We start from the raw sequence: 23,615 nt of genomic DNA on the forward strand, positions 1-23,615 counted from the left end.
ACACGGGTGGCGCTGTGGGTTAAACCACAGAGCCTAGGACTTGCCGATCAGAAGGTCGGCAGTTCGAATCCCCGTGACGGGGTGAGCTCCCGTTACTCAGTCCCAGCTCCTGCCCACCTAGCAGTTTGAAAGCATGCCAATGCAAGTAGATAAATAGGTACCGCTCTGGCGGGAAGGTAAACGGCGTTTCCGTGCACTGCTCTGGTTTGCCAGAAGCGGCTTAGTCATGCTGGCCACATGACCTGGAAGCTGTACGCCGGCTCCCTCGGCCAATAAAGCGAGATGAGCGCCGCAACTCCAGAGTTGGTCACAACTGGACCTAATGGTCAGGGGTCCCTTTACCTTTACCTTTATCTTTGGGATTCTGGTCAACCTCCCATGCCCACTTTGCCCCCTGCCAGCTGAGCATGCTCAGTGGTTTGACAACCAATCACTCTTCCCAGTGAAGTCATAATTGGTAATATACAGCTTTAAGTGAAAAGTGCAGTTGGGACCTTAGATGAGAATGTGGTTTATTCAAACTGAATGGTAGCATTTCCCATTGTCTTTTTTATTTTTAGACCCTCATTGATATATTTAAAAATATTGGACAAACCAACATTGCCGATCTCATTGCTGGCCTGCTGACCATCGTTATTTGTATGGTAGTCAAGGAAATAAACGATCGATTCAGACACAAGATCCCTGTTCCTATTCCTATAGAAGTGATTGTGGTAAGACAACTACTTTAAGCTCAAGGGATTCGATTGACAGGAGAACAATATCTGTTTTCTCTGTTTGTACTGTCGCAATCCACCCCAATCTCCAAGCGGTGCGAGATTCCAAGGGTCCCAAGTGCTTACCCAGGGTTTGTGTTTCCTTCGGGAATGAGGCACAGTGGAGACTGCGGTGTCTTTATGATATATGGTTTATTTGCACATTAACACCCCAAAAGGGTCTTGGTTCTCCCATAGCTACAGTCTTGGATTCAAAGAGAAATCAGACATTGTTCTCAAACGTTTCTCCGACTCTCTCTCCAGCTCACGGCGGGGTCCCCACCCATTTGCCATCTCACACCGAGCACCGTAATCCCCTTAATCCACTGTAATGGCTCAGCATCCAGGCTATCGCCTTGTCAGGAAGCTAGCTAGGCTATTCCAAGAATTAGAAGCCTTGATTAACACTTGCTGGATCCAGGGATAAGAGGGGTCTAGCAGTCAGTGTAACACCCTGAACTCATAACAACAACATGATGTTATTCCTTTTTATTCTAGACAATAGTCGCCGCTGGAATTTCGTATGGTGTTGATCTGGAGAAAAAGTACAAGGCAGGCATTGTTAAATCTATTCCTAGTGGGTGAGTGCAGATTGTTCATTCGGTGGGCAGCTACATTTGAAGGACACACTAATGGCTCAGCTTTTAATAGAAACTGTTTAGCCACTTCATACATAATTTTTTATCTACATAGAATCATGGAATTGTAGAGTTGGAAGGGGCCCTGAGGATCATCTAGCCCAGGTACCCCCAAACTCGACCCTCCAGATGTTTTGGGACTACAATTCCCAACATCCCTGACCACAGGTCCTGTTAGCTAGGGATGATGGGAGTTGTAGTCCCAAAACATCTGGAGGGCCGAGTTGGGGGTGTGTGTCTGATCTAGCCCTTGCAATGCAGGAACATGCAGCTGTCCCAGACAGGGATCAAACCTGCAACCTTGGCATTATTAGCACCACACTCAAACCAGCTGACATAGATGTACTCGAATGTTGGGTGGGTGGGTGGGAAACAGCTCAGTCATGTATCAAGTGAAAGTGGAGTCAATTTGACTACATCATGTACACGTGCTAAACTCCAGCTGGTAGAATTGCACAATGAATATATACATGTGGTGAAACAAAACCAGATCCAATCTTCACATCCCCTCCCCTGCTCTGTGTATGGTTAAATATTCGAAGTAGCTGTAAGAGAAAACACAGAGGCTGGGGTGTTGGGGTGGGAAAAAGGAGCAGCTTGGCAAATAAATTGTTAAGGTTCCAACCAACGTGAATCCAAGACATGTTGGGTGTAATTGACTGGATGGAGAGAAATAACATTATTAGGTAGTTGTGCACGTTGGACTACACAAGTGCACACAATTCAGTCAGGAGGGTAAACACATGGCGGCATGGCTGTGGGACAGACGAGTCTCATTACTGCAAGCACATTTCCCACGAACAGTTGGTAATGCATTTTATCCGAAGGACTTTCATGTTACAAGTGGCTTTTGTCTTTTGGGGCTCTCCAACTAAATGACGAATATACAACGTATTTTGCAACAAATAATTTTGCAAGTGAATCTTGTCTGTTTACTCCAGGGAGAAGCACCAATGGGTTACACACCCACATCCCCAAATTGTTTCATTATAGAGTCGAAAAATGCCATCATAATAATTTGTTAGTCATAGTATTTGTAGAAAAAACACAAATGCGCACACATATATATTTCCCTCCTTTTTTATATATAGGTTTTTGCCTCCCGAAGCTCCAGCGGTCAGCATGTTTGGAGACATGATAGCATCTGCCTTTTCCATTGCCATTGTTGCTTATGCAATTGCTGTGTCCGTGGGCAAAGTCTATGCAACCAAATACGACTATGCTATTGATGGAAATCAGGTATGTGAAACCAAAGCACTTTTTATAAACTGTGAAGCGAAAGCTGAATCTTATTTATGGAGAGGAGCATGCTTATTTTTCAGCCATTATGGGGGTGATTATAGGTGAAGTTACTTAGTGGTTATATTAGGAAAATAAGTAATTCAATTGTCAGATTTAAATGAGTAATAGACTATTTCTCATAAGGCGTGCCGGATTCTGCCTCACTTTGTGGGTGCCCGGCGCACACCTATGACATCATGTGCGTGGCATGTGTGTGATGTCATGCAGCAGGAAGAGGCCTAATGGGACCCACAGCAGCCTCTGGAAGGTCCAGTGGGACCGATTGCAGCTTCAGGAAGGTCCCAACAAAATTTTGTGTATGCCCAGGCACCCAGGACTCCCACACAGATGGCACCAGTGTTTCTCATCAAGGGTGGAACTAGATCTGACGGCAACCTGGAATTAGTACCAATAACAGACTCACGTTGAGCCCTCCCCCAACTCTGTATTATTTGTCCAATCTTCTTTAGAAGTTAGCCAAGTCCGTGACCATCTCTGCCTCTTGTGGGAGAGAGTTCCACAGTATAACTATTTGCTGCATGATGAAGTACATTATTTTGCCTGCCCCCAAATCTTCCAACATTCAGCTTTATTCAATATCCATGAATTCTAGTGCCATGAAGGAGGGACAACCTTTACTTCTATCCACTTTCCCATGCCATGTGTAGCTTCATAAACTTCAGTTATGTCACCTCTTAGTCGTATTTTCTCTAAACTAAAAACAAAAACAAAAAACACTGCATCGTTTCCTCACAGGGGAATTGCTCCACCCATTGATTATTTTGGTTGCCCTGTCATTTTATGCAATTCGCTTTCACATTAGCTGTTAGGAAGAAGTATTTCCTTCTCCATTTTTTTTTTTAGATGAGTCTGTTTGAACCAGATTTCTAATGGAGCATTTATCCTTGCTATCATTTTTTTAAGTAGTACGTAAGAATGCATATCTGAGATGGTATGAAGGCTATTTCTATGGCAATATTCAATATATTGTATCTGGAACTAGGGCAAGTACAAATTAAACAATTGGAATTGCCAAGCATTTTTTTTCCTTAAGGCAATTACCGTAGGGTTTGTTTGTTTTATTCTTCTTCCCATTGTTTCTTCTTTAACAGCTGTGTCTTTACATTTATATGTCTGTTTCCAGGAACAGCTATGCATAAGCCTACAGAGCTCTGCCGTTGGTCAAGTCCTAAAAAGGAACTTGTTCCATAATTCCACACTATTTTATTTTACACTGGTGCCTCGCAAGACGAAATTAATCCATTCCACGAGTCTCTTCGTCTAGCGGTTTTTTCGTCTTGCGAAGCAAGCCCATTGACGGCTTAGCGGATTAGTGCTATTAGCGGCTTTTAGCGGCTTAGCGGCTTAGCGGATAAGCAGATAAGCGGCTTAGCGGCTTAGAAATAGGGGGGGGGGAGGAAAAAACCCCCGCAGGAACTCGCAAGACATTTTCGTCTTGCGAAGCAAGCCCATAGGAAATTCGTTTTGTGAAGTACCTCCAAAACGGAAAACCCTTTCGTCTAGCGGGTTTTCCGTCTTGCGAGGCATTCATCTTGCGGGGCACCACTGTATTAAAGATTTTATTGATTTACAAAAGTGTGTGCAATGTCTCTCTCTCGTATTCCCCCCCCCTGTAACATTTTTACAAATCAGTTTCATTTGTTGAGACATTAGGAAGAAAATGGGGGAAGAGGTGGGGTGGGGGAGATGGGGGGGTGGGGTCGGGTGGCAATGTTTCTATTTTACTTACTATATGTAGGGTTTGGTGTCAGCGTTGCTTGTGCAGGTTCTCTGTTGTTCACTTGTGTTCCTTTGGTGGTGAAAGAGGTTGGGGGTTGGCCTAGGGTGTGGTTGTTCATTTGTGGTTGGCTGTAGTGGTCTTTGTTTTCATGTGTGAGTGGGGTGGGTGGGTGTTTTGGATCAGGTTAGCCATATTGATTTATATGCTTGTTGGATAATTCCACACTATTAAAAAAAATTACTGCACCTCGAATGTACAGCTACAACCTCATTTGATTCAGTTTTGAAATTGGATCTAGCCCTTCCCAATTTACAGTTCAAAATAATATTTATGTGTAGGAGCACTGGCAGAGGAAGAGGAGTGCAGGGGGAGCACAGCACCCCGCCTTTTCTCTGCCCCCCGGTGCCGGACCATGAAGCTCTCCCACTGTGTAGGAGAAAGCTTTTTTTTTTTTTAGGAAGAAAAATTGTCTTAACACCAAGCTCTTCTAACCTTCTAGGAATTTATTGCCTTTGGGATCAGCAATATTTTTTCAGGGGCCTTCTCTTGCTTCGTTGCCACCACTGCTCTGTCCCGCACAGCAGTCCAAGAAAGCACTGGTGGGAAAACCCAGGTAATTCCGCTTGATCAGAATAAACAATAAAGACAATTCTAATCCATGTATTGCTTAGCGCACAGTGATTCTTCGAAATCTCACTGTTACCGATTTTGTGGGTGGCGTTTCTGAACGGAAAGCCAAACGTTTCATTGATTTCCTGGGCGCCAGGTTCCCTGACATTAAGAGAAGACTATAGCACCTGAATGGGACGCGGGTGGCGCTGTGGGTAAAAGCCTCAGCGCCTAGGGCTTGCAGATCGAAAGGTCGGCGGTTCAAATCCCCGCGGCGGGGTGCGCTTCCGCTGCTCGGTCCTAGCGCCTGCCAACCTAGCAGTTCGAAAGCACCCCCGGGTGCAAGTAGATAAATAGGGACTGCTTACTGGTGGGAAGGTAAACGGCGTTTCCGTGTGCTGCGCTGGCTCGCCAGATGCAGCTTTGTCACGCTTGCCACGGGACCCGGAAGTGTCTCCGGAGAGCGCTGGCCCCCGGCCTCTTGAGTGAGATGGGCGCACAACCCCAGAGTCTGTCAAGACTGACCCGTACGGGCAGGGGTACCTTTACCTTTACCTTTATAGCACCTGAATGGTATGACCTTAACTTGCATGCAATAGGAACTCCATAGATAAATAAATAAATAAATATCCCTGAGCCCAGATTAAATACAATGATGTCGCGGTGGGGCGGGGTGGGCAGTCATCTGAATGCTTCATTGATCACTCAGGTGTGAGTATGTAGCTTAAGGGGGTTTCAAATGGAAGTTTGCAGGGCCCATCCCAAGTAGGAACCTGGGTTTCTTGGAGGAGTAATCAGATGACCGCAAGTTCTCATTCACAGTCAGTCAGTAGTACTTTAAAAAGAAAGTAGCTGCAGCTAGGAAGGACATTGAGATGTATACAAGACTCTGCTGTGTGCATTTGGCATATCCCTATTGAAATATACTCAGAGTCGAGAGTGGATTTCATGCTCTTTATTCAGCTCATAGTGGTGAGGAAGAATGAAAGTTCCCTCAAAGTATCTGCTTTATATACATTATTTACACAATGGGCTGCACATGATTGGCTAATTCTGGAATTCTCCTGTAGGCCAATCAGGTTGTGGATTCACTTCCATCTGGAGCCGGATTGGGTGGCTCCTGCAGACCAATCATACTGCTGCATTGTTCTAGGACCAATCAGACTGCTGCATTCTGAATCCTATTGTTCTAGGACCAATCAGACTGCTGCATTTTGGATCCTATTCAACTCAGTACATAACACCTATGAAAGAAAATTTTAAAACATCCAATTTTTTTTTAAAATTACCACTGTACTACTTAGGCAAAAACTTGCTTATGGTAACTGAATTGCTTTTGAACTTGTCCCTGTGCTCCCCCACGAAACAACAACAACCCACAATCCATAATAAGAATAAATAGCCTACAAAAGTCTGTTATACAAAAAACATACATTATAGAAACTCTATTTCCTTATTATCTAAAACATCTTTTTCAGATTGCTGGAATAATCTCAGCTGGAATCGTACTGATTGCCATTGTAGCCTTGGGGAAACTGCTCGAACCTTTGCAGAAGGTATTTTATTATTGCACTTGTCATCGCACCGTTTTTGAGTGCATAAACTTAAGTAATGTTTTAGTCCGCTTCCTGATAAACAGAAAGCGTTCCCCTGTTATCTTCCTGTTCCTGCTCACACACAAAGACTAACATGTAAATACACATACTGCCCATGTTTTCCTTGAACAATACAGGTTAATATGTCTTTCTTTCGTTGCAGTCTGTGTTGGCAGCTGTGGTCATTGCCAACTTGAAAGGGATGTTCATGCAAATATTTGACGTACCCCGTCTGTGGAGGCAGAGCAAGGCAGATGCTGTGAGTTCTTTAACGTGTGAACCGTCAACTCATATTTTGAATTAAATGCTTACCCTTTGCTTTTCATTTTAATTCACAATAAATAAATAATTGAGAATCTCAAGTCATTGTGGGGTGGGGGTGGGAATAATGTTCTGAATAGAACAAATGCACCAATGTACAGTGCTGGATTCCCTGGTTACTATGTCAGGTTTCCAAATCACTGAGGGTTCAGGAGACAAACAATTTCCTGTGGCTTCTTCTTCTGATGTTTGTACATAGACCTAGTTCTCACTGGTGTGGTACAGCAGTACTCGAGCTGCATCCACCTCAGCAGGCATCAGTGGGGCATTCCGCCTCAGGTGTCAAAATACCTTGGACCACCCGCAGTGTGTAGGCCCCCAAACCACTGAAGCAAAGGCCTCCCCTATGAGATTGCCAAGACAATGGTAGGATAAGCCAAGCACACAGTGCCAAATGGCTGTACACATGCCATGCATTTAAAGCACTTCCCTCTCCTGCAAAGAAGGATGGGAACTGTAGTTCATCTCTCAAAGAGCTACAATTCCCAATTATCCTTAACAAAATACAGTTCACAGGATTATTTGGTGGGGGAAGTGCTGTGCTTTAAATGTATGGTGTGTAAACAGCTAAAGACAAAACCAGCGTTAGGGACAAGCAATCGGTTTGAGCAAAACAAAAACAAAACTCATCCAGTGTAGACAAGGTAAGTTTCAGCAACTGGTGTTGCTCTAGCAACTGGGAAGCTCAATGTACAGGCTGATATAGCTTGGCCTCCCACTGCTGCTGGGGCTTAAGGGTGTTCTGAAATCTGTTCCTCTTAGAAAGCACCCTTCTTCATAAGGAGACCTTAGCTGCACAGTGACTTTTGACAGTGGCTTGAATGCTTGGATTTCTGTGCTCTAAAGGGTTGTGAGGGGTGGCTTGACTTCTCCCTCAGACCCCACTGGGGACATTTTTGCACTTGGGTAGGACTGCCATATGTCCAGAATTTCCTGGACATAGCTGGGATTCATCTGCCCAAAACAGTGCCCTGGAGGAATTTTCAAAAAACAACTAAAATGCCCAGGAAACCCCGGGTGTATGGCAGTCCATATTGGAAGTGTTGGTTTTTTGGCGATTTTCCTAACAAAATAGGGGGAAGATTTTGCAAAAAAAAAAATCTGACAAAGTGAGGGTGCATTACCGGGTTGTCACTATTTGAAATATGGCAACCCTACACTTGCGTTGGAATCCATCCTGATGGATCAAGAAGATCCTTTAAAGGAAGTTCCGGACAGATTCCTTCAGGACTGGTATGGCAGACTCTGTTAGATCCCTCAAGTATTCAGTCAATTGAAGGTCAAATTTATCCTCCAATGAGTCACTGTCTGGCTACAAGTCAAGGCTGGGCATGGCACTGGGAGATTCACATGACTCCTTTGTATAAAACAAAATTCACTATACACAGAAAAACAACCAATTAGTAAGAAGGCTAGAATCCTTTCTGCTAACATGGTTGATTTCTGTATGGAGGGGTATATTATTATTATTATTATTATTATTATTATTATTATTATTATATGAAGAAGCATAGTTTGCATGTTTCCTCTGAAATAACACTCCCTGCCATGCCTGTGGGATTTCCTCCCATGTCAGTTAGGCAGCCCCAGCTGCTTCCTCACATCTTTTCATTTCTCTGCTCTACAAAAGTCTGCTTTCGGTGGTTGGCTGGAATCACCCTGTCTACAAATGGGATATGGTCTGACTTTTCTTGTGTTTTCTTTTCCAGATGATCTGGGTTTTCACATGTATAGCGTCCATCATTCTGGGACTAGATTTGGGGTTACTTGCTGGTCTGGTGTTTGCACTGCTGACGGTTGTCCTGAGAGTTCAATTGTAAGTAACTATTGTATAGGCAGGGGCAGTTTCTGCCATTGCACTCCCAAGAAGACAAGTAAATAAATGAATACAAAAGAAGAAGAGTGACACAAGTTACTATTGTTCTGCTATTGCAAACAAACAGTGTCACTAGTTTTAAAATTGGAAAATGAAAATGAAATACAAATCACGCCGCACACAGCTGAAATTACTTCCCCATAGCCCGTTACGAATGAGAAAATAGAAAATGCATAAATAGATATGATAATTTGGAATAGTGCAGACAGAACTAGGCCAACAGGCTGTAAATAGTTTGAGTCAAAACCACAGTAAGCTCCTGAAAGAAAGCATAGACAGTTCTGTTCTGTTCTGGTACTGCTGTTGACATTTGGTCTTCTTTGAAGTGCTCCTAGAGGCTACAATGATAATCGTAGAGAAAAAACGCTGAAGAAGAACTTTTACATTCTAAAGAGATGGCCCACTGTGATGCAATAACAGATTCATTTTAGTACCAGAAATCTTTGTACCAGGGCAAGGCAGTGTGCTGGTGCGGTTGGGGCAGCAGAGCTGCATTGGCAAAGCCAGTTCAGAACTCCAGTGGTGCTGCACAGCTCTGTCCTTTCTGCCACCTTGCCTCATCTTGGTAGTTGGTGATGCTACTGCTGTTGAGAGGGCAGCAGCCCTGCAGTGTTCCATCGCATTGGCTTGTTTAAGAATTCCTGTTGTGGTATCCTTTGTTTTCCTGAACCTTGTCAGATGCTTGATGTGTAAACAGCCTCCCTTTTTTACATTTCTAGCTAAGTATTATTTTTATCAGTGTCATAACTTTTTCTCTCACACATAATAATAATAATAATAATAATAATTTATTATTTGTACCCCGCCCATCTGGCTGGGTTTCCCCAGCCACTCTGGGCGGCTTCCAACAGAGATAAAAAATACACTAAAATGTCACATATTAAAAACTTCCCTGAACAGGGCTGCCTTCAGATGTCTTCTGAATGTCAGGTAGTTGTCCATCGCCTTGACATCCGATGGGAGGGCATTCCACAGGGCGGGCGCCACCACCGAGAAGGCCCTCTGCCTGGTTCCCTGCAACTTGGCCTCTCGCAGTGAGGGAACCGCCAGAAGGCCCTCGGAGCTGGACCTCAGTGTCCGGGCACACTGATACAGATAGCATATGGTGCAGATAAGGAATCTGGGGGGAAACCTAGCTGATTAGTTAAGAAGGAACTCATTGTTAACATATTCTGCTTATGACGTAGAGCAGGTGTTGTGGCTCAAACTCCTATCACCCCTCATTGTTGACTATGTGGCCTGGAAACTCGAGTCCAGCAACACCTATTAGGACCACATGTTCCCCATCTCCAATGTAAATGAATGAAGATTAGGTGGAGTATTTGGGGGAGTGAACTGAATTTAAATCAGTTCGTGCGTAGGCTAGCTCAAAGAAAGTTCAGGGGGGTGTCAAAGGAATGGAAGTCAACAAATAGTTCAATTGCTTTGACACACACTTTAGAAACTTGAAGTGGCTCTATTGTTGTGGAGGATGCCGGGGAAAGTATTATTCGAGATAAAAACTGAGAATTATGGTAAAATTAATAGTTAATTGTTAAAGGATGCTGAACTTGGATGTCTGAGTTGTCAGTGTGGATTGTGTTGGATCCCACCACAGAGCTCAGGAAGGCACACTTCCTTCATGGCAAAAATTATACTGCCCGGTTAATTGATAACTTCTTATTATGTAAATACCAGTGGTTTAATGTTCTCCTAAGGAGCACAGAAACATGACACTACTTCTCATTTTAGAATTACAAGTTGTATATTTTTCAGCCAGGCAGATGGCTGTAAGGGATGCTTTAAATCAGGCTTCTCAATGTGGTGTCTTCCAGGTACTGTTGGACTACAACTCCCATCATCCCAGACCATTGGCTTGCACTGGTTTGGACTGGGCAGGTTGGAGTTCAAGCTGGAGGGTACCAGGTTGTGGGGAATTGTTTTGAAGAAACTCTGAGCTGTGTAAATAAAGCAAAGTATTAGGGCACAGTTTATGCATTTTGCAGAATCAAAGTCACCTTTCTGTATCTTTGGGAAGATTTTTCTCAGTTTTTCTACTTTTAGATGATGGTGAGGAGTTTTTTTTTTAAAAAAAAAATACTTCTCTACTGCAACAAATTGCATTTTAAGTTGTTTCAAACTGTTTTAATATTGACTTTTATTTGTTGCAACCTGACCTGGGATCTTGGGGTGGATAATTTATAAAAATAATAACAACAAAGAAAAGAGTATAAATCCTGTTTTTTATGGGTTAGCATTCAAACACCTATCCAAAGTGGAAGAATCTCCGGAAAGTGTTACCACTTGATTTCACTGGAGGTGTAAACTGGGGCAAAAAAAAAAAAAGACTCAAGAAACATGGGTGCTACTCTATGTGTTTTGTGCAAACAAATTGGATCATGATCACGGAAGATCAATGTCCTCGTTGAGCTTTAATTCTAAAGTGTTTCATGATCCTCCCTCATAGCTGGCTGTAAAGTAAGACAACATGGTAGTCCACAAACAACAAGGAAGCCAGAATAGTTGTCCTTATAAAATCAGGTTTAAGAACCATTCCACTACTAAAATAAGTAAGTCCTTGTCAATTCACATGTAAGGAGTTTTTTAAAGATACTTTCCATGTCTTGCTATCTAGCTTACAGATTAAGTAATTAATATCAGTTCAGCCAATGTTTACTTGCAACAAACTGTTCTGTATTATACATTAATTTAACATTAGGTTATGTACTTTGATCAATGTTTTGTTTTGTTTTTGTCAGTCCTTCCTGGGGTAGCCTTGGCAGCATTCCTGGCACAGACCTATATAAGAACATCAAAGAATACAAAAACGTAAGACTTTCTAACAAGTTAATATTTCATCAGATTATTTTTTTTTTAGAGTTGCTTGGGGGTTTACTAGTCTTTATCCTGCAGTGATAGGATGGCAATTGTTCAATTGCTCAAGTATTATAGTGAGGAAGGGAAGTCTTGCTGGATGGGGTAGGAATGCAGCGATCCATCTAACGAGCTGAAGTAAGGGCATTGTTGCAAAAGATGAAGTGGCATTGCTTGTATCAACAGTGGTGCCCCGCAAGACGAACGCCTCGCAAGACGGAAAACCCGCTAGACGAAAGGGTTTTCCGTTTTGGAGGCGCTTCGCAAAACGAATTTCCCTATGGGCTTGCTTCACAAGACGAAAATGTCTTGCGAGTTCCTGCGGGTTCCCCCCCCTTCCCCCCCCTTTTCCTAAGCCGCTTATCAGCTGATCCGCTGATAAGCCTCTTAACAGCTGATCGCTAAAAGCCGCTAAACCGCTAATAGCGCTAATCCGCTAAGCTGTCAATGGGCTTGCTTCGCAAGACGAAAAAACCGCTATACGAAGAGCCTCACGGAACAGATTAATTTCGTCTTGCGAGGCACCACTGAACTTTTTTTTTGCACCATGATTTGTGATTTGAGTGGAGAAACGTCTAGATTCCCTGCATAAAGAGTTGCAGGGTGTAGGGATATCGCGGAGTGGACAGTGAGGTCCGGAGGGAGCACACACTCTACCAGCAGGCAGCCACAGTCTGCCTGCATGTGTGACCCTGGGGGGCGTAGCATACTCCCCCTCACAGACAAAGTCACAGCTGTCTAGAACATCGTCCCCTCTGTCTGACCTTTTGCGGTCTCAGCAGTCAGCGGTGTCCTGTCTGTAACCTTTGTCCCTGAGAACTTTTGTCTCCTTCGTCATATACTGTGCAAGGGGAAAATGACGCGGTGGAAACAGATGCCAAAATAACTTTGTACCACCCCACGATCTCGGGACAGAAGATGTGTAAAGGTCACAGCCCAAAAATGTATCTGCCTAGCTTGCACATTTGTCTCAATAAAAGGAGGCTCCACAGGAATGGTGGTAGCTCACTTCAGCGCACCTGTGCGCAGCTCACCTGATGATCAACACCTGTCTTGGGCCTTCACTTCAGCGGGGGGTGCCCTCATTCTTTAAATATTTAGAATCCTTCTTCTGCAATAAAGTACACTTTTTTGTACGAGCAACTGTGATGGAATGGCCAACCCATTCCCTAAATGGACCCATCCCCCAAGTTTCTGGTAACCTTTCAGTGGTTAAAACTGCGCCTGATGACTTTGCAACAGACCTCGGAGAAGAGATCTGTGGTATTCCAGGAGCCCATGTAGACAGAAGTGAAAGGTAGGCTGTCAGGGAAGTAATAATGTTAACAGAGTGGTTAAAAGGGATCAAAAGGGGAAAGGAGTCAATTTAGCAGCCCGGCACTAGCAGAGTGGCAGAAAAACCCACACAAATCCATGCTCATTTCAACTGAAAAATGGTTTCTGTAACAGGTTGTTGAACCAGAAGGAGTGAAGATTCTCAAATTTTCAAGTCCAATCTTTTATGCTAACATTGATGGCTTGAGAAGCAGCATCAAATCCACTGTGAGTAGCCTGTGATATTTCTGAACACTTCCTATGTGCAGCAGCCACAATCCAAGTATGGATGGAGGAGAATTTCATTTGGCCTGCATCTGAAGCAAAATGACCTAATTCACACATCTCAGACTAATGTAGCGATTAACACTTAATTATCCTTCAGACTTCACACTTCTGTGAATTTATATGATATAGTTCTCAGCTCAAAGATGTACCAAAATGCATATTTTAGAACAAAGTAATACATACATAGAGATAAAATACACACTTTTTTGTGTATTTTGTTATAAAATATATATTTACCGTATTTTTCTGTGTATAAGACGTCCCCATGTATAAGACAACCCTTATTTTTTATTGAGCCTTTTTTTTGGCGATTGCCCCATGTATAAGATGACTCCTTGTATTTATTATTTATTGTTGGTTTTTTGTATCTTTACCATAGATCTCATTGTGACTATCTTTGTTAATGTATGTATGTATGTATGTATAAGACAACCCCCATTTTTTATTCAAAAAATATAATTTCTTACTCATTTTTTACATGGAAAAATATGGTGTATATTATTTAAATATGAACTTCCATACAGATTTCTTTAAAAAAAATATCCACAGATTAATGTGGAAGTGGAACTGAATTGACTTTTGAATAACTACTTGCAAAACTGACACAGACCAGAAATAGTGATTTGTACATCTCTAAAAACAAGACAGGGCAGAATTGCCAGGGACAGTCTGAAGAAACAGGATGTGTTTAAATTTGCTAAAGCTAAGCAGGTCTGATCTAGTCAGTGTCTCAATTATGCATACTGCTTTGAATTCCATAATGGAAGAAATGTGGGATAGCAATGGAATTTTTTTAAAGACAATGCACTTAAGCCCATTGATTTCAATGGATTGTGGCCAGTGTTTTTCCCCCCTCTCAGCTTACCATTAACACAAATAATAGAATATATTTGTTCATTTCTGCTTTCTGCAGGTGGGATTTGATGCCATGCGGGTATATAACAAGAGGCTAAAGGCTCTGAGGAAGATACAGAAGCTAATCAAGAAGGGAAAATTGAAAGCGACCAAAGTAAAGTATCATTATTCCCTCTTTACTCCATGGTTCAAACATAAACAACGGGCCTGAAATATAAGCATTGGTTTTGTATCTGCCTCCCTATTTTGTTTATGCAGCAAGAAATTATTAATATTTGTAACAGGAAGCAGGAAATCTAAATGGGAGGTGATGGATCAGAAATTTGATCTTGCCAGGAAGATGCTCTGTGACTAGCATAACCTATGCTAGTGTTTTCTGTTGGTATAAAAATGGAGTGTCGTCTGAGAGAGACCAACTCAGTTACCAAATACATTTTCTGGACAACATCTACTGCATCTATCACTATGCTTTTCTTGAGCAGAAAAACAGGGAGTTCTGGCGGAATGAACAGAGACAGAGGGGCAGACAGACAGACAGAGAGTATTGCTACAGTGCTACACGAACTGGAGCAAGCAAGTCAGGCAACCAGGTTAAATTAGAGATCCTAGGATCAGAGCTAGAAGGTAACTCGGCCTATGCATGTCTGCTCCCAGATATGTGAGCATAGGATAACAGTGTTAGACACATATGTAGGTAGCCTGGATCCTCAAGACCCAACTAACTGAGCTGTGGATAGAGTTCAAATAGAAGAGCAGGTCCCTTTTCTAACCTGGCAAGTGAGAGGATCAGCAACCTCAACTTTACTGGCTGGTTCAAGAGTGGAATCTGGTCAATAAATAAAAATAAACAAATAAACCTTTATTGCCACTACACCACCTGTGTACAGTGAAATTAAACGACCCCCCCCCAAATACAATGCAATGGGTCTGTAATCATTTAGGCAGTTAATTGCTGTTTTCTCTGGAACTGGGACAATTGAGGCTGCTTTCAAACATGATGGTACACAAGCAGTCTGCAGGGAGATGTTAAAAATCTTGTCAGGAGCCCTGCTAATTGATCAGCGCAGTTTTTTATCACTATCCCCAGCACCCCACCTGCACCAGTAGCTTTACTGGGATTCACCGCCCGCAATGCAGCTTTCACTTGATGGTCATATAGAATAAATGGCTGAGAGTTTATAGGCTGGCAGGCAGGAGTCGTGCTACTTGATCTTTCTACCTCCTAGCGGGCGAAGATGTTCAGCTCCTCCGCTAACACATCATCAGCCTTAACCGTGTTCCTTGTATTGCCCTTGTAGTTGGTTAGGTGCTGCAGTCCCTGCCACACTTGTTTCGTGTTGTAATCGGCTAAGCAATTCTCCACTTTAAGCTTATATTGTTGTTTTGCCGCCTTAATGCCTTTCCTGAGTTTTGTTCTTGCCTCTCTGTACTGTATATGTTCAATGACAATTCGTTAACTGATGAAATAGAGTCAGGATTGTGCTCATCTACCTGTGCATAGTGGAGACTGGAATACAGTGAAGGATCTACGTTCCTGAGAATTTCAACGTTTATATCTCCATATTTTTTTTCTGGGCGCAGAATTTGATGTTTGCTTGTTTGTGTAAATAACAGGTTGTTTCTGACTATGTCATGCTTAGAGGGGGCTCACTGGAATCAATGAATTTAAGTCAGTGAAGTCTAACTTATGTTGGAAACAGCCCAATGATTTGTTTTCCTTTTTTTCTGGCATGCAGTATAGCAAATGTAATTCTTTTATGCAATTGTGTGTATGATGTGTGCCTATACGCATAAACACAATATGACAGTTAAATAATTGTGGCTTCAATATTGAGTCCCAATGCCCATTTGGGTCATATATAAAGAAAACCTGAAAGACGGTTTAAAATATTTTATTAGGGTGGGGGGAGTCTACAGTTTTGTTTGTTAATCAGAATTTTGCTGAATATACTATGATTTTTTTTTTATCAGAATGGTATCATCAGCGATTCTGGTAGGACTAATGAAGCATTTGAATTTGATGAGGACCCAGAAGATCCTGAAGACCTTGATGTTCCAACTAGAGAAGTAGAAATCCAGGTGGACTGGAATGCAGAACTCCCCGTCAAAGTCAATGTTCCCAAAGTGTCTCTTCACAGTTTGATTTTCGACTTTGGAGCTGTATCTTTCATGGATGTAGTAGCAGTGAGAGTTATGAAAGCAGTAAGAATATTTTATCACCTTACTAAAAAAAAAAAAAAAAGTTTTAAAGAACATAATAATTTGAATTTATGGGATTGCTAGACCATTCTGTGATTCATGTGCAATATGTGGGGTTTCTGGCTGAAATGGTTAGTCTCCTGTTGACCTGTGGAATGGTGAGATGCGCTAATAGCGCAATTGCTCCTGAGTGCCCTTTCTGTTGCTGTGGAGTATTTAGTTACCTTAATCCCTGCATGAGATGAAACTGATAGTGGTGGTGATGGTGTCAAAGAAAGCAATCATACATTTTATAAAAATTGTAAATAGCAGGTGTGTGAGGACTGAACCTCAATTTGTAACTATGAGAAGGAGTGAGGGGCTTAAACTTTCCCCACTCTAAAGTTTATCCACAGTAACTGTCTCCTTCCACCTGCAATTTACAATGGAGAAAAAGCTCTCCTTCCCAGTTGAGGTATGGTCCCCACACCTGCTGTTTAATTTTTTAAAAACCATCCATACAGTTGTCAATTGGGCACACAATTGAACAAGTCCTAATTGCCTGCATGGCCCTAATAGACACCACTGTGTATTAAGGAGAGCCATATTTTGTTCTACGCTAACTGTGGGCTGAAATGTGGTGTCAGTCAGTTCTAGAAACAGGCTACTTACAGAAAATGTCCCTGAGAATACATTTAAGATAACCCCAACCTTTTTCTTTTCAGATCGTCAAAGAATTTGAAAGGATTGATGTGAGAGTGTACATCGCATCACATTTAGGTAAACAGATATCAATCCATTTGCTAATAATGGACTGCCTTCATTCAGAGTAGCGAACAAAGTGCAGAGGCTGCACAGCAGAGTGTATGCTTTGCACGCAACATCATTGGCCTAGCAATTCCTGGTAGAAAGGACTGGTTTAGACAGGAGTCATATGGCAAGGTTGGGAAGGTTCTTTGCCTGAGACCACTGAGTACTTCTGACAGTTGGAGTAAGTAGTGGACCAGTTGGACCAACAGCTTGACATGGTATAAGGCAGATTCAGATTCATATAATAGGGAGGTGTGGGTTTCCTCATGATTCTGCATACCATATTTTTCTGTCTATAAGACGCCCCCATGTATAATATGCCCTATTTTTACGGCAACAACCAACCGCCAGTCCACCCTCGGCACTATCTGTGCATAAGACGGACCCTAATTTTTGACATTATTTTTTAGGGAAAAACCCTAGTCTTATCCACGGAAAAATACGGCAATTACTGAGTATCTTGCAGACCTATTTGGAGTGCACAGCATTTTAATGATAAACCAACAGAAGGGAAACAAAGAGACAGCCTCTACTTGGGACTGGTGCAATGCTAGCTTAGAAAGGGATATTTTTGCTCTCAGAACCAAATTAGACATGAAGTCTGGACATCTGTGACTGGACCTCCTGTTGTTTTGAAAAAAAAAAAGCTAGCAGCCACCAGTTTGTGGGGAGAGGCAGAATCCAACCAGGACCATGACAGTGAGAAATGACCAGGGATACTTCTTTCCCATCTGATGTTTTCCTGATTAAAATAATATTCAAGCTACTATTTACCAAAGGGTACTCACCATGGGACAAATAGCAGATACACTGACAGTCGTACAAGGGGATCTGCAGCCCTATGCAGATTTTGCACACGATGTCTGCAGCCTATCCTGTTGGAAAGGGATCGGTGTCAGAGGCACATACATGCACCTTTGGTGGAAATGCCTTATATTAACTGAATTTTGGAACTTAATAACTAAGCTCATTGGGGAAATAACCACTAAGGAGATAGACCCTAAGGGTTTTGACCATACAGTAAGCTCTCAACTTGCATGGGAATTATGTTCCAGGGATAGCACCTACAGCCAAAATCACATATTGCATAGTCAAAACACATTATGTGCAATGGCAAGTGGGATTGCCAAAGTTTCCCCCCTGGGCGCCCACCCTTTTAAAAAAAAATTTTTTTTATTGCCAGTTGTGTAAAACTGAATGTGAACAACTTAAATGCATTTAAGTTGTGAGTGTCCTGTTATTTTTCTATGGAAATATTTGTATAAGGGTCCTGTAAAGACCGACTTATTTATTAATCCGTATGTATGCTGTAGAAGAACATTTCTTTTTGGTCTTTGATTGTGGCTTTTGTGCGAGTTTAATAAAATACAGTAAAAACAGCTTGATGCATATAGGATGAGGAGACACTGAAAATACTATGAGAGCTATTATTTATAATTTTGACTGTACAGGGCTATGTTTATTTATTTATTGTTTGTTTGGTTGGTTATTTATTTATTTATTTATTTATTTTTGTGGGAGGAGGTTGGGTGCGAACTTATAATTTTGCTAAAAAGGGGAAAAAATTGAATAGGTTCTGCACACAGTGATGTTGGGGTAGATCTGAGTATGCGATTTGCTTTTTATTTGGTTGTTGTTGCTGTTTTCAACTCTTCAGAGCACATTATCAAAACGCTGGACCACTGTGCATTTTTTGATGACGCCATTCAAAAGGATATGTTTTTCCTGACTGTACATGATGCCGTACTCCACATACAGAATCAGAGCATGCAGAGAGACATCCAGGATCCTATATTTGAAAAGGTAACATAACTTTGTTTTCATTAATTTATGTGTACTGGCTTGTAGCCTAACTTTTGTGAGTAGAGAGCTCCATTCATAGAACAAAACTTTCTTATCTCCTCCTTGCATTGGAGCCCCCCACCCCAATGCCCCTCTAAACCTTGTCCTTTGAATCGGAGGACCCTTCAGGGCAGCAAAGGGTCTGGCCAGGACTCCCACCTTTCATGAGTACAAATGTCTTTTTATTCATACCTTTGAATCCAAGCCACTTTAAATAAACCTTGTTTTATAGGAAAGGCCAAAATCCACAAGGAACTAGGCTTGTTCAACAAAGAAAACATTAGTTATTATTTATTTTTAAAACCTATACCTGGCTTACCTAAAAATGTGCAAAGTGTTTGTATGATAAATGTGTGCTTTGTATAAGAATGTCATAAAACTTATCTATCTACTCCAGATGGTACGTTGCAAACATTTATGAGGAATCCTTCCTCATTCTGTAATATTTTCTTCTAGTTGGCCTCTAAGGACCAGTTCAATTACAATCTTGTGGACGTACCATTGATAGTACTGTCATCACAAGCTACATCAATATTGTTTGTTATTGCTGTCTCCAAAACCTTGGATTCAGTATGGTTTGTCTGTTTTTTAAATAAATGAATCCCTTAGACTTCACCCATAGCTCACCGATATTTTTAGAAATCATGAAAATGGATTCAGCATTTGGCATTATTGATTTTGTGCAAACTTAACCAGGTCAGCAAAGTCATATTTAGGGAATAAAAAGATATGACATCAGAGCTCCTAATAGCTTCATCTGAAGGCTTCAGTGATTGCTTTTTATTCTTTTTCTTTGGACGAACCCTTTCACTATTTTATATTTGTATTGTTTTACTGAAATTCTTCTGTATTTTGTGTTTTTCTTGCAAATCATTCAGGATGCCTCTGGATTTGTGATGCAATATATTCATATGATTAAATAACTAACGAAAAGTATATCAGAGATTTATATTTATTCCCTTAATCAACTGCATTGTAGTACATTTCCTGTCTACACATTCGTAACAACTCTTAACATTTTGGTCCAGATTTCACTAATGCAGGAGTCAAAGGAACCGATAGAATTTACAGAAACAAACCAGAATGAAGAGCTTGATGTTCAGGAAGAGGTATGTTTTACTTTAGTACAAAGCATTATGTATCCCCCCCCTTCTTTTACATAAAATGATGATAAAACATACAGGGCCTGTTTAGTAAACACACCAGATACCTGTGTACCAAGGGGATGCTAGCTGGTTGCAATACAGTGGTGCCTCGCAAGACGAAATTAATCCATTCCGTGAGGCTCTTCGTATAGCGGTTTTTTCGTCTTGCGAAGCAAGCCCATTGACAGCTTAGCGGATTAGCGCTATTAGCGGTTTAGCGGCTTTTAGCGGATCAGCTGAAAAGCGGCTTATCAGCGGATCAGCTGATAAGCGGCTTAGGGCTTAGGACAAGGGGGGGGAGGAAAAAAGCCCCGCAGGAACTCGCAAGACATTTTCGTCTTGCGAAGCAAGCCCATAGGAAAATTCGTTTTGCGAAGCGCCTCCAAAGCGGAAAACCCTTTCGTTTAGTGGGTTTTCAGTCTTGCGAGGCGTTCGTCTTGTGGGGCACCACTGTATTGCCTTGGTCATACATGATGACCTTGAGGTTCAATTTTGTCAACTGGGTTGGGGAAATGGCTCTGGCTTTATAGCTTGTCTAAAATAGCTCATTCATCTCAGAGGCCATGATCTTCCAGGAGCTTCTACATATCTTCTGTTCACTTCTATGGAGCTGCTCACAGGGATGTTTCTGGATATTGTTATTACATTCATAGAATAATTAAATGCTAATGTACACCACAAACTTAAGCAGCTTTAATAGGAATATCTAACAGAGACCTTTTACGGGATTCTTTGGGGGAAATCATATATTTGTATGTTTGTAATATAGTACAAGTATACAATATAGTATGAGTATGTAATATTGTAAGAGTTTTGTAAATTAGAAGGTCATTTTGGAAATAATGTTTCTCTCATTCTTTTTTAAAACAATTCTCACCAGGCTATGCGCAGGCTTGCTTCATGAAGGAAGGATATCGAATTTATCGTATCTGTGAACTCTGGCAAACCGGAAGCAATTTTAAAAGCATATTTATCATTGAAACAATTAACTTTGCACTAGAAGAAAATATTTATCTTATGTTACAGGTGTCTCGGACTCTAATTTGTCTTTTTACATAGTATTCTTGATTAACATTATTTGGTAAATTTGTATCCAAATTACTTGGGGAATGGAAAGATTATAGATAAAGCAAAACTGGCTCCCAGCTTCTAAGTGAGGAGGACACACACAGAACTGTATTTGTGTCCTAATTTTATTCCAATGTACGTAACCAAAAACAAGAAGCAAAGAAAGAAAGAAAGAAAGAAAGAAAGAAAGAAAGAAAGAAACAAGAAAGAAACAAGAAAACAACTTGATATGAATTTGGAAGACATCATCATCATAGACTTTTATTGCGTTAGCCATAGGCCATGGCATCATTCAGAAAAATAACAAAAGGAAAAACAGCAATAACCATAAAAATCATCAGGCACCACACATACAAAATAAACCTCGGTCACAACTACTAAGATTGTTTGCTGCATAAAATAGAATAGCAGAAGATTCTCTAGTAAAATGTGCCAAATTAAATATCCGAATCCCCTTTGCAGTTGACCACTATTTTATCTAGTTCTTTCCTCGTGATCTTCTTAGCTGCCAATGCATAGAGTGCTACTTTATAAGTTACAAAGTCATCAGTATCGCTCAGCAGCCATTTCACCCTTTCCACCCTATTCAGGTGAGTTCCATTTGGAAACAGGGGTTTTATGAATCGGTCTCTTGGGTCTATATATAACGGGCACTGCAATAAATAGTGGCACAGGTCCTCCACACAGGGTTGCCCACACAGACAAAGTCTCTCTTCATTATGTACTTTGCTGTAGCATCCATCCAACACTGCAAAGGGCATCGATTGGAATTGCAAGTGGGAACTTTGACAGGTAACTGGCCCTGGTATGCTCCGTTTTAATAAGTGGGAACCATGGCAAACTCTTGGTAGAAGCCATCATAGTTAGATCCCTTTCTCTTGACCTAAAGAGACAATCTCTTAAGTGCCTCTTGTCCATCTTCATAGGATTTGGAAAACAATTATGGCTGCAATCCTAAACTTATTTACATGAGAGTAAGCATCACTGAGTGCAATGGGACTCCTTCTGAGCACACATTTGTTTAGGATTACGTTCTAAGGTTCTGTTTGTAGAATACAAAGCAGACTGTGATGTCTCTATTTCTCAGGGCTACCTTTAGGTGCTACTGCCATAAAGGCAACACTATTTATGACAAATAAATAATGCAATAATAAGCACTAGGAACCTTTTTCCTGGAGAGCAACAGTGGGCTCTAAGTTGCTAACACAAAAGTATGCATAAAAATGCTTGGGATACACCAATCATTTATTTCCCAGCTGGTGATCTGATGCCTTTAACTCATTAGTTCAGGATATGCCTTGCAGTCTGAAATAATTGATATTCTTAGATGGTTTAAACCAGCAGTGGCGAATCTTTTTGGAAAGTGTGTTCTAAGTCAAATCTAAATTATAAGGCAGTTCCATTTCTAGTTTGTACTGTTATGGTACACACCTAGCGTTCCCATTGCGCTGCTCCATGCGTTGGTGTATTTTTGCCCCTTGTGTACCGAATCATGGAGGGCAATTGCACAGATTTGGAAGGACAGGCTTGGAGCCCAGGTTTTGCTCTGTGCCATACTAGACTCAATGCCTTTATTTACCTCCTCAGGTGTGCCACAAACTCTTGGTTCCTGTGGCACCTGTGGCACATATGCTGCAGTGTGGCTACCCGTAACTTCAGTCATGTAATCAGCCCTGCCTCTTTTAACCATTAATCAATACAATATTCCAGCAAATAACAAATATTTGTTCTGCTATTTTAAAAAAATAATTTATCAGATATCTGGAATGAAATACTACTTTCCTACATGTCCCTAAATGTAGCTACATGAGCAAATAAGCATTTAGGGTGAAGTCTGTTGTAAAGGGCATATAATTAACGGTGTTATATTAGTTCTCGGTACAATTATGTCAACATAAAATGTCAGATTAAAATCTTGATTTGGTAATACTTTTTTTATAAAAAAAAATGTACAGCTAGTACCATAATAATAACTGGAGATAAACAAAAGAGCAATGAATCACCAAAGCATTCTAACAGCATGTACTTTGTGTTAGTGAATAGTGGTTTTTTTTAATGTGGTTTGAGGATCAAGATCCAAGATTTCCCATGCCACCTATCACATGTGTATCTAAAAAAAGCGCCACTCTTACAAGTGCCTTATTATGTGAAAACAAATTCCAATTAACGGTTCTGCTGAATTCATTTAACAGCATGAAGGAAGAAAGCTTTTGTCAGTATATTTCTCAACAGCTATACAAGACCACCATTTCATTCATAAATATGTATAATGTATAGGTCTATATTAAAAATAATAAAAGTTTTACACAATATATTTCTGAGTTCCTCTTTTTTACTCTTCCCACTCCCAAGCAATGAAACATGAAACATAGCAGGGAATTGGAAAAATTATAGAATGAAAAAATACACTTATCGATGTTCCATTTATAAATAAATAAATATAAAT

The 23,615-nt window shown here is 41.2% G+C and overlaps 1 protein-coding gene across 1 annotated transcript in view; it reads left to right on the top strand.

Moving 5' to 3' along the window:
• SLC26A4 (solute carrier family 26 member 4) overlaps positions 1-23,102 on the top strand; it is a 29,284-nt gene extending 6,182 nt beyond the window's left edge. Inside the window, exons 7-21 of the mRNA XM_081878487.1 lie at positions 561-713; positions 1,254-1,336; positions 2,485-2,632; positions 4,915-5,028; positions 6,503-6,580; positions 6,783-6,878; positions 8,650-8,756; positions 11,555-11,624; positions 13,119-13,211; positions 14,185-14,280; positions 16,098-16,328; positions 17,030-17,084; positions 18,772-18,917; positions 19,985-20,065; positions 20,982-23,102. Coding sequence (XP_081734613.1) covers positions 561-713; positions 1,254-1,336; positions 2,485-2,632; positions 4,915-5,028; positions 6,503-6,580; positions 6,783-6,878; positions 8,650-8,756; positions 11,555-11,624; positions 13,119-13,211; positions 14,185-14,280; positions 16,098-16,328; positions 17,030-17,084; positions 18,772-18,917; positions 19,985-20,065; positions 20,982-21,005 — 1,575 coding nt within the window. The 3' untranslated portion in view covers positions 21,006-23,102. The remainder of the gene's footprint in view (positions 1-560; positions 714-1,253; positions 1,337-2,484; positions 2,633-4,914; positions 5,029-6,502; positions 6,581-6,782; positions 6,879-8,649; positions 8,757-11,554; positions 11,625-13,118; positions 13,212-14,184; positions 14,281-16,097; positions 16,329-17,029; positions 17,085-18,771; positions 18,918-19,984; positions 20,066-20,981) is intronic.
• The last annotated feature ends 513 nt before the right edge of the window (positions 23,103-23,615 follow it).

This window comes from Podarcis erhardii, assembly GCF_964252035.2.
Source record: "Podarcis erhardii genome assembly, chromosome: 10".
NCBI lineage: Eukaryota > Metazoa > Chordata > Lepidosauria > Squamata > Lacertidae > Podarcis > Podarcis erhardii.